The sequence below is a fragment of the Dermacentor silvarum genome, chromosome 1 (assembly GCF_013339745.2).
Source record: "Dermacentor silvarum isolate Dsil-2018 chromosome 1, BIME_Dsil_1.4, whole genome shotgun sequence".
Classification (NCBI taxonomy): Eukaryota; Metazoa; Arthropoda; class Arachnida; order Ixodida; family Ixodidae; genus Dermacentor; species Dermacentor silvarum.
The window spans coordinates 99,425,079-99,440,727 of NC_051154.1; the positions used below are offsets into that span (position 1 = coordinate 99,425,079).

General features: G+C 45.5%; 1 protein-coding gene across 1 annotated transcript in view; it reads right to left on the bottom strand.

Annotated features, from left to right (window-relative positions):
- LOC119433387 (F-box only protein 31-like) overlaps positions 1 to 14,730 on the bottom strand; it is a 78,082-nt gene extending 63,352 nt beyond the window's left edge. Inside the window, exon 1 of the mRNA XM_037700569.2 lies at positions 14,562 to 14,730. Within this exon, the coding sequence (XP_037556497.1) occupies positions 14,562 to 14,703 (142 nt within the window). The 5' untranslated portion in view covers positions 14,704 to 14,730. The remainder of the gene's footprint in view (positions 1 to 14,561) is intronic.
- Between the last annotated feature and the right edge of the window lie 919 nt (positions 14,731 to 15,649).

A 15,649-nucleotide genomic window follows, 5' to 3' on the forward strand; every position in this document is an offset into this window, starting at 1 on the left:
TAATAGGTAGGCTTTTTCTTATTAAAGAGGCACATGCCTGAAGTTACAAGAAAGTTTTCCATTATTCAACCTCTTGTGTTACATCAGGAGTTGCCCCAGAGGTTGTTACGGGCATTAAAGTCACCGGTGATAATGTAAGGTTCTAGGAACTGGCCAATGAGGCTGTAAAATTCCCGTTTTACTGAGCTGATAATTGAGCGGTACGTAAATGGAGCAAATGGTTATCAGCTTGTTAAAGAAAATTATTCGCACACAGATACAGCCTTGAGCAGTGTCTAAAAGGCAGACTGTTGGCAAGCAAGAGACTTACTTACAGCTATAGCTACACCTCCGGACGAGGCAGATGCATTCTCACGGTCTTCATGTAAAATGGCATATTGTGTGAGAAAGTTCGACTGTGAAGGCTTTAAGTGTGTTTCTTGGACACACAGAACCTTCAGATTAAATTTATCTACAAATTCTGCAATACCGTCGAGGTTACGAAGAAGTCCTCTGACGTTCTTCAGATTAAATTAATCTACAAGTTCTGCAATACCGTCGAGGTTACGAAGAAGTCCTCTGACGTTCCACTATAGTATTTGAGTGTGTCCACATTGCTGAAGATGTTTGTGCTGTGGTGCTGTGTGTCTTGTACATGAGGACTAACTTAACTTACCCCTTCGGGCACTGTGATGTGGGGTTTCTTTTTCTTGGAGTGGTCGAGAGATTCTCGCCACTCCTTATGCGCTCGCAGTGCCGTTTGACTGGGAGTCGCATCCATCAGCACTTGCGAGGTGCTAGACACGCGCTGTCACGAGCGGTTTGTTTGACGTGAAGGCCTCATCTCAAGGGACAAGACCCTTGAGGCCACCAGACCAAAGGTCGATGGCCCCTTCTTCTGGGACAGCAAAGCAGCACTGGCTGAAGCCGCCAAAGGGACAGATGGTGTCAGTGGCGGCTCACTGCGTGTGGGCTGAACAACTGCCAGGAGCCATTGTGGCACTGCCCCCTGATGCACCACATCGGCAAAGCTGTTTTTGGGCAGGTATGATACCCACCTGCGTACCTTTTTGAATTATATGTTTTATTTGACTTTGATTGTGACAAGTTTTCTTTCTTCCAGGACGGGCTGGACCGAGAATATGGGACATGTTCGCCTTCACAGTTCCCGCAGTGTGGAGCATTCTTACATGTTTCGGAAGAATATTCATGGGCACTACATTTAGCACATCTGTCGGCCTTGGCAGTTCTGTGAACTAAGGCCGAAATGCTGGCATTTAAAGCATCGAAGAGGATTTGACACATAGGGTCCGATCTGGATCTTTACAAAGCCTGCTTCGATTGTCTTGGGCAGGATGCTTGAGCCAAAAGTGATAATAAAGCGTTTCGTCTGGATCTCTTTGCCATCAAGCCTCATTTTTATTCGCTTTACATTGATTGCATTTTGCTCACTTCAGCCTTCTAATAGTTCAGCTTCAATCAAATTCATCAAGTCATCATTGAAAACAACATCACGGGTAGTGTTCATCATGCGATGCATGCGGCACAGGGATACTGTAACTGGGATGTCATTGAATGAGACTAGGTTAGGCAGCTTGTCATGTTGGTGGGTCGCCGCTGGCCATCCTCAATGCTTTGTAGCCTGCGCCAAGGACTTCAGTCTGACATTTTAAATCTAGGAAAGGTGAGATCATTCTCTGTCTTTTCGGGTTTATCAGAATGGATAACACGGAATCAGGGAAAGTTTTGCTTTTTTGGATGCCAGAACATTGGAAGACTACTTTGATGCACCCTTCTTTCTGAGGACAATCAGGGATTTTGGAGTTAGAGTTGCCCATACGTATTTCTGCAGATTTTTTCAGTAACACCAGCCGCCTACTGTGGAGCCCAACAAGGGGACACCGCAGGACTTGTAAAAAACAAGTCCTTCGAACGCCAACTGTACGTTTCCGCTATAACCAAATATCCAAGGTTGGTTGTTCCACACAAGGTCAATCCTTGCTGCCGGGAAGATCGGAAGTAAAAAACAGAAGTGAAGAGAAGACAGGAAAGATTGAAGGTAAGAGAGGAAGATGAAAGTTGGAGAGAGAGAGACAGAAAAAGGCAACTACCGATTTCCACCTGGTGGGTCAGTCTGAGGGTGCCGTCCACGTCAAGCAGAGGCCAAAGAGGTGTGTTGCCTTCGCAGAGGGGCTATAAAGGTCCTAACACTCAGCATTGATTACACTCCCAGGGCCCCCCTTTTCCCCGGACACCGGAAGCTATGCACAGTTAAGAGCGGGAGGGTCCAACACCCAAGTGCTAGGGTCCATGGTGTCACAACACACCAAAAATTCAACTTCAACTTTATTTTCGCATTTTCCCTCCCTTTCTTACAAAGAAAAAAAAAGAAAAAATGCAGGGCAAGGAACAAAAAGCTGCATAAAAGCAGCTTGACGGGATTCCTTTCCTTGGCATCAGTTACAGCATATACAAATACAAAAATGGGTTAGAGAAGTTCAAAACATATTCACAACTATACATATACAAACATCTATATTCAAGAAGTATATTTACTCTGTAGTGGGGAAGAGGGTCAAGAAATATCGAGAGAGGACGACGAGGTCCGGCAGCCCCGAGAGCGCGAGACAGCGACCGACGCTCTTGGGCCAAGGCTGTTGTTACGTAGCCCCTGCTTGTAAATAAACCCCCTTACAGTTTGGTGGAAAGGTGCTGGGTAGTCTCCTTGTCTCCCAACCTGGAACTACGAAGCCGTACCCTGCCTCCAGCGCCAGCGGTGGCTGAAGAAACCACCACCCAAGGGTCCTCTCAGACTCAACCCACCGTCTGTCCCGGCGTGCTGCCTCAGCGCCACCCGCCGATATTCAGTGGGACTGACGACCAAGACGTCGAGGACTGGTTGGCAACTTATCAAAGGGTAAGCGCAGTCAACAAATGGGACGATGCGACTAGGCTGACCAATGTCATATTTTACTTGACCGGCATCGCCAGTCTCTGGTTCCGCAATCACGAAGCGGAGATTCGTAACTGGGCCGCCCCGTAGTACGCAAGCTCCGCGCAGTACAGCGACTTCGTGAACGCGCTCAACAACCCGGTGAGAACTTCACCAGGTGTATTGAAGACGTCGTCGACTTGTGTAAGCGTATCAACCCGTTGATGCACGAGTCGGATAAGATCAAACAAATCCTGAAAGGTATAGCCGATGACGCATTTCAAATGTTATTGGCCAAAGACCCACAAACCGTCGCCGATGTTGTCAGCTTGTGCCAGAGTTTCGACGAATTGCGCAAGCAACGCACCCAAACTCGACGCCCTCTGGAACAGAACGACTCGATCGCGTCCTTGACTCTGGGTGACCAGAATGCACTGCTGATTCAGATCAAGCAGTTCGTGCGTGAGGAGGTCGCCAGACAACTCTCTATTTTATCAAGCATGCCCAAGCCAGCACAGGCACAACATCTGGCCCCAGTCATACGCCAAGTTATCCAGGAAGAGGTCACCGACGCTTTGCCTTTCGCTCGTCCGCCACCTCCGGAGTCTGTGCCCTTGACGTACGCGCAAGTCGTCGCTGCCGGGTCGCATCGTCAGCCAACCTATTCTTCCGCGCCGGCAGCCGTTCTACCACCACCTGTTCCGTTCAGCTGAGCAGTCCCCACGTTTTCAAATCCATGGCGCACTGCGGACAATCGCCCTATATGCTATTGCGGCTATGCAGGACATGTGGCACGCTTCTGCCGCCGTCGCCCTCCCGTTCAAATGGACGCCATGCGACCGTCTGCGTACGATCCTCGACGCTTTGATGGCATAGAACGGCTACAACAATCTTCTTCGCCCGAGCGCCTGCCCGAACGCCTGCCGTCCCCTACCCACCGATCTCCATCCCCTCGACGCCGCTCTCTGTCACCTATGCGCTGTTGTCCCTGCCCTTCTGACGCGGAAAACTAGATGCCGCAGTTCCCGAGGCACGAACTGCGTCGTCGTCGATCAATTCAAGTCCTCGCATTTCTCCGGCCAACCTCGTCGACGTTTTTGTGGATGGCTTTCATACCCTTGCGCTTGTGGACACTGGTGCTGCAGTTTCAGTGATAGACATGAAACTTTGCCGCTTGTTTAGGAAGGTTACGACGACATCAAAGGGATTGTCCCTCCGTACCGCCAGCGCAGACCATATTCAGCCATCAGCCGCCTGCACAGCCCGCGTCGTCATTCAAGATGTTGTGTACCCCATTGAGTTTCTTGTGTTACCGGCCTGTTCGCATGATGTCATCCTCGGATGGGATTTTCTCTCTCACCATCATGCCGTTATTGACTGTGCTAGTGCCGAGGTGGCGTTCTCTGCGTTGTGTTCCGCGTCGTCTGCCCCTACGTTGGAGAAGTTGTTTGTCGCCGATGATACGAACATCCCACCCACTAGTGCAGCCCTTGTACCTGTGTCCTGTGCCGCCATTGGTGAATCCACAGTTCTATTTACCCCCTCCGAGACCGTTCAACGCCGCAGAAATCTCGCATTGCCTTTTGCCGTTCTTGACATGCCCAACGGCGCTACATCGTTGTTTGTCATGAATCCGTTGCCAGTTCCATCAACCTTACTCCGTGGAGAGTGTTTAGGCACAATTCAGGCATTCGACGTATCCTCCATCGTTTGCCTTGACGACGCGGACAACTTTCAACTTTGTGCCCTGACACCTTCTGCTGGTACGCCTGATCGCCGACCGTTAACCATGTTTGACTCCGCCATCGACGACGAACTTCCCGAGGTGCACCGCAAGAAACTTCTTGCACTTCAACATCAGTTTCGTGGCGTGTTTGATTGCCAGCAGAAGTCATTAGGCCGCACGCACACTGTTCTCCATCCGATCGATACCGGCTCACAAGCGCCTCTCCGACAGCGTCCTTACCGCGTATCCCCTGCTGAGCGTCGTGTGATCTCCGAACAAGTCGACGACATGCTTCAGCGCGGCATCATTCAGCCTTCCTGCAGTCCCTGGTCGTCGCCTGTTGTTCTCGTCAAGAAAAAGGACGGCTCGATACGCTTCTGCGTCGATTACCGCCGATTAAACAAAGTTACGCGCAAAGATGTGTATCCTCTGCCACGAATCGATGATGCACTGGACTGCTTGCAAGGAGCCGAATTCTTTTCATCACTAGACTTAAGATCCGACTATTGGCAGGTCCCTATGGCACCATCCGATCGCCCGAAAACTGCCTTCGTAACTCCCGATAGGCTGTACAAATTCAATGTCATGCCCTTCGGTCTATGTAATGCCCCAGCCACATTCGAACGGATGATGGACAGTGTCTTGCGTGGGTTAAAATGGAAGACATGCCTGTGCTATCTGGATGACGTCGTTGTTTTCTCCCCTGATTTCGATAGCCACCTGCATCGTCTTTGCGAAGTATTGAGCTGCTTGACGCGCGCAGGACTTCAGCTTAACATCAAGAAGTGCCGATTTGGAGCTCGCAAACTCACCATCCTGGGCCACGTAGTCTCGAAGGACGCCGTCCTTCCCGATCCGCAGAAACTTCGTGCTGTTGCTGAATTCCCGAAGCCTACCACCGTGAAAGCGCTTCGCAGCTTCCTTGGTCTCTGTTCCTACTTTCACCGCTTTGTGAAGAACTTCGCTTCTATTATAGCACCACTAACGAAGCTACTCACCGGCGATAGCTCTCTGTCTGGTTGGTCACACATGTGATGACGCTTTCGCAAAATTACGGCATCTCTTGACGTCACCGCACATTTTACGTCACTTCGACCCTACCGCTCCAACCGAGGTACACATGGATGCTAGTGGGATCGGACTAGGCGCTGTACTTGCCCAACGAAAGCCGGGCTTCTCTGAGTACGTAGTTGCATATGCTAGTCGTGCCCTCACGAAGGCAGAGTGCAAGTAATCGGTTACCGAAAAGGAATGTTTGGCCATTGTTTCGGCGTTGCAGAAATTTCGCCCTTACTTGTACGGCCATTCGTTTGATGTCGTCACCGATCACCATTCGCTCTGCTGGTTGGCTTCATTGAAGGATCCGTCGGGTCGACTTGGACGCTGGGCGCTACGTTTACAAGAATTTGATATACATGTTCTTTACCGCTCCGGACGCAAGCATGCCGACGCCGACGCACTTTCCCGCTCACCGGTGTCTTCTGACGTTGCGCCTGTTTCCCTTTCCGCAACTTCCTTCACCAGCATCAATATCACTGACATGCCTTCCGAACAGCGCAAGGATCCCTGGATCGCCTCGCTGATCGACGTTCTAGCTGCGCCTTCGACGACACCTGCCCCACGGCTCTCTCGTGCCTTTCATCGCCAGGTCGCTCATTATACGCTCCGGGACGCAATGTTGTACCGCCGCAACTATCAGCCAGATGGTCGAAAATGGCTTCTTGTCATACCTCGCCATTTACGCTCCGAGCTGTGCACGCATTTCCATGCCGACCCACAAAACGCGCACGCTGGCGTTTTGAAAACCTATGATAGACTTCGCCAGCGCTTCTACTGGCGGGGAATGTACACATACATCCACAAGCACATTCGCTCCTGCATTGAGTGTCAACGCCGGAAGACAACTTGTCACACGCCTGGCCCATTACAACCTTTACCCTGCCCCGCTCGCCCGTTTGATAGAATCGGCATAGACCTGTACAGGCCCCTTCCTTCCACCCCTGCGGGAAATCGGTGGATTATTGTGGCCGTCGACCATCTCACTCGTTATGCCGAAACCGCTGCTCTTCCAACAGCTTCAGCTCGTGATGTTGCCTTGTCATCTTGCGCAGCTTCGTTCTTCGCCATGGCGCACCACGCGAGCTGCTGAGCGACCGAGGGCGTGTGTTTCTTTCGCAAGTCGTCCAAGAGCTTCTGAGTGCGTGCAATACTATTCATCGTACCACTACAAGCTATCATCCACAAACTAATGGCTTGACGGAGCGCTTTAACCGAACACTTGGTGATATGCTCTCCATGTACATAGCCTCCGACCATTCTAATTGGGACTTGGTGCTTCCTTTTGTGACATATGCCTACAATACAGCCACACAAGCCCACCACTGGATTTTCCCCTTTCTTCCTCCTATACGGACGTGAGCCCTCTTCCCACACTGGATACCATACTTCCGTACCGCCCGGATGCTCCGAATACCGCCCAGCCTCAGAACTCGCTCAATGTGCCGAAGAGTGCCGCCAACTAGCACGCTCATTTACATCCGTAGCCCAAGGTCTTCAGAAAGAACGCTGTGACCCGGCTAAACCTGCCCCTACCTTCCCTGTTGGCTCGTTCGTGTGGCTGTCAATTCCATGCCAGACCCCCGGTCTCTCCCGCAAATTTGCAGCGAACTATCATGGTCCCTACCGGATCGTACAATGCCAGTCGCCGGTGAACTACGTCGTCGAGCCTGTGACACCTCCCACCGACAAACGCTGCCGCGGTCGTGAAACAGTCCACGTGAGCCGCTTAAAGCCCTACTACGACCCTCTTGTGCTTGCAGCGCCTTGAGTCACCAGGATGGCTCCTCTTCGCCAAAGGGACCAATGTAGTGGGGAAGAGGGTCAAGAAATATCGAGAGAGGACGACGAGGTCCGGCAGCCCGGAGAGCGCGAGACAGCGACCGACGCTCTTGGGCCAAGGCTGTTGTTACGTAGCCCCTGCTTGTAAATAAACCCCCTTACAACTCGCACATATGTAAGGCTCTTTATGCACAAGTGTAGATACATGCTAAGATTTACGCTATACAGGTTTTATTGTGAAATATCGGCATTATCCAGTGGTACACACACAAAAAAAAAAGCGGAACAAAAGGGAATATAAAAAGAAGTTTTAGACATTGTAAGCAAATTGCAAATTTAGTTTTTATAAAACTTTACCATTATTTATTAAATTTGTTTTCAATGTATTTCTTGTAATCGTATTCAGCTCAGTATGAGAAGCATTTAACAAGTTTAGTATTCTCTGCACTTGGTTCTGCAATCGCTTCAAACCGTAATTAGTTCTTGAGAAAGGCAATACCCACTGATTCCGGGTTCTAAATTCATACGACACTACCGCTGATTCCGTTAGGTTGCACAAATTTCTGAAAACCGTATTGTTAGACCAAAAATATTTTTTTGCTTTTCAAGACAAGGTTATATTTATAAAAGTGTTAAATAGGCAACACATTAAGAGCGCAAAATATTTCGAGTGCATGTGCATCAAATGGAGCATTAATAATATGCCGGACGGCTTTCTTTTGTAGTGCTTTTAAACTATGAATTTTTGTTTGCGATGTCGTACCCCACACTAGATTACAGTAATTAACATGTGGAAGGAAGAGACTTATATAACAACAGCTTTATTTTAGAAGGCAGCATGTGTTGTAATCAGCAAATTATACCACATGTTCTTGCCAGGCTAGGACATATGTTCTACGTGTGCATCCCAAATTAAATGTTTGTCAAAAATCACTCCTAACGTTTTTACATTATCTACTAGTTCAATCCTTTCTACGCCGAGATAAGATTATGTGCTTTTGTGGTGGTGTAAACAGTATAGCCTTAGTTTTATTCGTATTAATCGCTAAAGAATTTGAGTTACTCCACTTTTGTAATAAGTTTAGAGTCGTGTTTGCTAAAGCTATAAGCTGTACAATGTCAAAAGAAGGCTAGTATCATCGGCGTAGACTATGAACTGTACGTCTTTACTAATATTTGTGATATCGTCAATATGAAGATTAAATAAAGTAGGTCCAAGTACACTTCCCTGGGGAACACCTTGTGTTAATGTTCTTACTGATGAAAGTTTCGATCCAATAGCGACACACTGTTTTCTGTGTTGAAGATATGATTGCAAAAGTTTAAGGGGGATCCCGCGAAAGCTGTAATGTGGTAATTTTGCAAATAGGGTTTCATAGTTAATAGAGTCGAAGGCTTTGGAAAAATCTATGAAAATGCCTAGTGCTAACAATTTACTCTCGAAATTATTTAGGATTAATTCTTTTTGCGTTAGCAGAGCAAGCTCTGTAGACATACCATGCCGGAAACCAAACTGCATATCTGATAAGATACTGTACTTATCACAAAATGACGTAATTCTCTTGCAAATGATTTTTTTCTAGGCCCTTTGAAATCACAGGAAGTACAGATACTGGCCTATAATTTCTTAACTCATTCTTGTTTTCGGACTTAAATAAAACGATCACTTTTGCGTGCTGCATTTTCTCAGGAAAGACGCCACTGGGTAAACAAAGGTTAAAAATGTGAGTAAGCGCTTGCAACAAAAAGGTCAAGCACAAATTTAATGGGCCTAATCTCAAGTCCATTTATATTGTGCAATGTGCTGTTCTTTAACGATGTAAATGCAGAGTATACCTCTCCTGGTGTTGTAGGTTTGAAAAAGGCTGTGTGTCTGTTTGGCTCTTTCAGAAAGGAAGTCGCGTTTACATCATGCGTGCTTAAGCTTAATGACGTGAAGTGTTTGTTAAACTTGTCAGCTAATTCTTCACCATTAATTGCTTTATTATCAACTATTAGCTCTAACTCCTGCTGTTTACGAGATTCAGGTAGTAGTAGTTTATTTATTTCGTGCCACACGACATCGCTCCGAGTTCTCACTCTATTAAAGACATGTTGAAAAAGAGAAGTCCGCGGGTTCCCGAGTCTTCACAAACTTTGCATACAGCATATTTTTTTTCGCGGATCATTCTGAGGCATTCATCGGTAGGCCATGACTTTTTACTTTTTTATACGAAAAACAGTATTCTTAAACGTTTAGAAGTGTATGCATGAATATGTTGTAAGCTTCATCTGCTTCTGTGCAATCAAGCACAGAGCTGAAATTTATTTTTTCGATTTCTGTACAAAATAATTTAAGAGTCTTCAGATTAATTACTTGAACCAGAAATGACTCAGAATGATGCGAGCTCCTAGACGCGTGATTCACTTTACAGAACATGTACACGGGCGAATGGTCACCTATGTTTCCAGCAATTACACCAGACATTACACAACCGTCTGCGCCACTTGTGATAAACAAGTCAAGCAAGCTATGGGAGTTAGCACAAGTGCGTGTGGGTGCTGTAATTACGTTTCTGCAGCCGAATGAATCGAAGATAATATGCAGTCTGCATGACTTCGGCGTATTTAGTAAAAGGTTAATATTGAAATCACTGCCGATGACAAGTCAGGTCATTTGTGCACACAAAGCACAACAACCCTTCCAAAAATGTAAAACACTCTCAATGTCACCACGAGGGGGACGATACACAACAGTGAAAACACACCTGTGTGATTCCAGACTTAACACTTCATAGTCTAACGTCAGTGCAGAGTAACTTAGGAGCCATGCTACAAGAAATTCTCTCAGATACAAGCTGTAATACACCCCCGCCACACCTATCAGAACGATTCAAAAAGAAAGTTTGAAAACCGGGCATTCGAAATACTTCCTCGTTTGTTCTAACCCAGTTTCCGTAATCATGACACTGTCTAACTGAAATGGGAAATCACCGAGAAGCGCAGTCAACTCGTCATGTTTATGCCTAGCCGACTGCGCGTTACAATGAAAAAATGAAAGATAATCATGTGAACTTGGTTTGGTGGCGTCTCTTGGTGCAATCATTGCCATGGTGCAAATAAGATAAGGGGTCTGATCAAACAATCCTTAGGCAAACGATCCTACTCGCGCATCTTTTCGACATCTGCCTCACAGCCAATCCGGATTACGTCAGATGTTTCCGTTTTCCGTGGCAAATATTTTACTGCCCTTCACCCAAACAAAATGCCAGTTTAGTTCCCTCTTCTTAGCAATGGTCACACCAAGAAGTTTCTTTAGCTGCGGACAGAGATGCTCACTTAGAAATATTGCTCGCCTCTTGTCACAACCCAAGTCTTTGGAATTGATTCTAGCCTTTTGTGCCTTTTCAATAACTTTGTCACGCTTTGTAAGTTGGTTGAAAACAACCACAATGCTCTGCTCTGTGTCGGCTTTTCGCGTAGCGACGCAATGGCAAATCTCGATGTCTTGCTCCTTGATCAGTTCACCCAGTGCATCGTCGACTTGCCTAACACGTCAATAAGGTTTTCAGTCTGCTCATTCAGAATTCCTTTAATTTCGACATTTTTGTTTCTAGAATATTGGTCTTGAGCCGTCACTTTGAGAGACGTTTCATGCAGTTGCTTTTTTAGTGTTTTGACTTCTTGCGTAAGCATCTGTTGCGATGCTTTGAGAGCCACGTTTTCCGTTTTCACTTCAGCGCACTCCTGCTTCAGTGTTTCGAACGCTTTGTTAATGAACTCAAGAATACTTTTCAGCTCTCTTATTTCCTTGCGCAGATCGCACCCTAAATTTGATAGTTCAGTTGACATAGTGAAAAGCAGTCACAGTTTGATAAGACTTACTGCCCTAAAGAAAAGGAAAAGTTACAGTGGTTTGGCAACAGAGGAAGTACGCAAACAATTGGAAAAACTTGCACTATGAAATAAAGTTTCAAACCTGGGAAGTCAAGTAGAAAAATGTCAGACATATGCCAAAATCTGACACTTGCTTATGCAGATGCCCTTGCGGGGTATTAATATAGTGTGCCTTTGCTTATTATTTGTGTAATATGATCCTAACCACTGTCAGGGCAACATGCTTGGTTGCATGTGCACATAAATGGTTTCAATGTTCTGGCTATTGCTTGAAGGAGAAGGCGGATTACACAAGCAAGCTAGCACAACACATTACAGCTAACAACACATTAGCCCTCACACACCTGCCGGATGGGATGATACACTTTTCTCTTCTAAACAAGGCTGGTGACATTGCAATGTATGTCTCAAAATGGTGGCTTATAATGCCAATAAAGGTCAATAGACTGGGAATTTGGCACCACCAAGGTCGCTAAGAAGCTTCCATGCACTTCACCCCATTGAGTAAGCACAATGTACAACTGAGGCTACAGTAGGGTAACTACACAGTTAGTTATTGTCTTTAATCAGCACAGTAATTCGTTGTCTGACCTTTTCAATGAGCCAAGAAGAAAATCTGCTCCTGCAGCACCAATGGGAGGTTGATGACTACGACCCAAAAGAGTCTCATCCTAACCAACCATATCAAAGATGGCCATTTTGCTACAGACTCTATTTCAGAAGCAGAGGCTTCGAAGTAGCAAGCAGATTTAAGGGGCTGCATTTATTAAAATTATGCTTGAAAATAAGACCTGCGTTAACATTAACCATTAGTTTTGCACGATGATCTGGAACAACCCTTTCCCACTGCACAGATGAGAAGGCATTTTGTTTGATTGCTTAGCAGTACATGTTTCACAGGTATAGCAAAGGATGTTTAATATAAATTGACCATTCAAATATTTGTTCTTGTATCTTATCCACCAAACAAGCATGCCGTGTGATCAGCAGAGCAATAAAGAACTTTGGATAACTCACCACAATAGTTTCTACTAGTGCACTACAAGAAAATAGTTTACTCTGGCCATACAATTAAATTTGCATTTATAGTATGTCCCGACTTAAAGTGATTGTTAATGGAGTACTGACATGACATTTTTACTTGACATTGTGCTAGATGAAGGTCCATACACTCTAAATCCCAGAAAATAGTGGAAAGTATCAGATCACCCTGAATGATTTACTATAAAATTTGTTTCTATGAACCAGCTTCGGTTTCGGTATGCAGGAGATGGATGTGTCATGGCGCCATGAGAAATCACTAGTTCCTGCAAATGCTGAGGCAGCCACGCATGAGCGCAGCCACAAGACACATGCACAGCACTCTTGTCTATTTTTGATGAGCAATGTCGTCACACCTAACATTATTGCTACACGGCCTCGGCAAATTTCGCTTTGTGCCATGGCATCACGATAATGCCGATGACGCCATGGCGGCATTTCGAAACCAACATTAGTATTAAATCAAAATATTTTACAATTGTTTCTCAAATTTTGTACTTCCTCCTTTACATGCGAGAAGTGTGTGGTATAGTTTCTATAAATTCGAAACTGTCATTACTCATTCATGGTAAAGTGAATTCGCAATGATAAATTTTACACTAACAGTAGTACTATCTAAGCCTTACAAAAGTATCCCTTTTAGATTAGCTTGGGTTGCTACTTTGACTTTGGATGCATTCCAGCTTGCAAGCACTTGTGCAATAGGATAGTAGACCTTTTCAAGGAACCCCACAAAATCCACAATCGATGCCTGTGCGTGTAGCATATAGTTGGGAGTTTTAGAAATAGCGTACCCAAGTGGCTTAGCGTAAGCAAGAACCCAAACTCAAATGTAGGACATTTGCATTCTTTCGTACACCCGACGGTTTGCAACCCCTAACTTTGAGTCCCCCTCTTCCTAAAGCTCCCGGCTAGTACCAAACAAAGTGCAAGCAAGCCTTCCAGTACCATCAATGTGACAGAACCAAACTGTCTGAAAACTTTGGCGGTTTTCATCAAGTAGAACTGCATGCAACAGAATAAAAATATCAGTGCAATGCAACTAAAGTGAAATTAATTGACCAGTTCAAATGGGACACCACAGTGGCATAGGTGGCACATTTTTAACATGATTAAGTGCACAAACACACACCACACAAGGAGCCATCAGACAGGACGAGCGCAATACAGACCACATCTTCTATGGCCGGCACTTGTCTTGTCCATGTCCCCTTTTGTGGTGTTGACCAGATTAATTTTCGGTAGGCAGCAGTTGGTTTTGGTGGTTTCTCATAATTGTACTACATGGTCACATATGTGAATATAAAACAATTATACAAAAAGTTCCACTCCCAACACCATCAGCTCAGAACGGTCATGCCTTCTAGATAAGCCATTTATTTTAACACTTAAACAAGCGATTTCTCATCTAGCTTTTATTAGACAAAGGCATTTATATGCGCATGTCTATATCCACCAAACACAGACATCTCACAATACAAAGTGTTTGTAAATGTAGCGTGCATGTGTTGCACGTGAAGAAGTTGCTTAAGCATGAATAAGCACACATCTACAAACATAAACTTATTTATATAAAAACGTTGCGAGCCGAGAAGGTGGCAAACATTTCCGACGCTGCTCGACAAGCGTCCAGTTCTGATCTCGGGTCGAAAACCTCCAACAACAGCCGGAGGCACCGGCAACAGTCCCGGGACTCCGCGCGTTAGGTGCAAACGCGAGCAAAACGCCGACGGCGTCGACAACAGTTCTGCGCGTTGCTGGTGCTGCCTATTACAAAGGCGCAGACCGAAAGCGAATTCGTACAGGTCGCTTTGGTAGATAAAAATGCGACACCAAGAAGGTCTTGTTCCAAGGACCTCTGCAAGTGGCTCCAGCACACGTAAAAACTGTGTGCAGCACAGGTAAACTACGCACTGCATTTATGTTGTAAGATGAGTGTTTATCAAGACAAAATGTCATTTTAAAGAAGCAAACAATAATGTCGGAGCCGTGGCAAGCTTTGAAACCGATTGTACCTTTTTCCATAAGAATTTACAGATAAAATAGAGTTTTAAGAGAGCTGCAACACTGTTTCAACGGCCCACGTCGTTTATGGGCAAAGCCTGCGAAACCTGACAGCTCCGTGATGTTCGACATGCGACGTGCGCATGTCAGCGCTGAAAAACTTACCTTGGGCACATCGTGTTCGCCAGATGTTTTCTACAAGACTCGCTTCATAAAAGGAATGACATACTTGAGCGACGGAGGCGATGTCTTTACCACTTAAAAAACTGAAGATTTTCGCCAAGAGTTCAGGCGGAAAGGACTCCATGGTGAATAAATTGATAGCACTAACACTAACGCTACATTGCTGAACAAAAGAAAATCATTTTTGGTTTCGGTCTTATGGTCACAGTATTTTTCGTTTGAATGTAAACGTTATTCGTATTTTATGCGATATTTCGCACAAGTTGGCATAACTGTTATTACACACATCAAAATTATTCAGTTTCATTTTTTTTCTTATTTTCTTTCGGACACGGTACACAGCAAATAGAGCACGACATATTTTATCAAGCGGTATAACCAGCATAACTGACACTTATCTAAACGAAAGCGTGCACAGAGAAACCCGGGGCCTCTGCATGTTAGTGCAGAAGTTTTTCCTTAAGTCCACAATGGGGTCATGGATGCATTCTCTTGTACTTGTTTCATCAGAACCAAGTGAGTTGCTCAGCAAAACACTTATTTTTCTTTTAGAATGACTGTTGACCTATTTGGTTCATTCACTTGATGAGACATGTGATGAGACAAGTTGGTCTTTATTCTATGTGTGCACTCCGACATGGCAACGCAACACATCAGTCAAGAAGAATCAAGCGCGCCGATGAAACTGTCATTCAATCATAATAATGCAATGTTGACTCTTAGGAGTGATTGGCCTACGTGCTGTTTTCACACCAAACAGCGCCACACTCGAAAAAAAAAAAAAAAAAAAAAAAAAAAAAAAAAAAAAAGTTTACACTATTTAAGTCGTATGTTGTCCCCAAGCAATAATCGTCATCTGCTTTGCTTGCGTTTCCTTTCTTGAAAACTCAGCGCTCGCTACTTTCCTGCCGAGAATGCTGTGTCACGCTGATAACGCACAAGCCTTTCCTGTCTAGGAAGTACCGGGATCGCAGCGTTAAAGAAAAGAAATGCGAACAAGACAGATGACGATTTTTGTTGGGGGACAAGATACGACCAAAAGGGTGTATTTCTTTTTTTTTCTTTTTTTT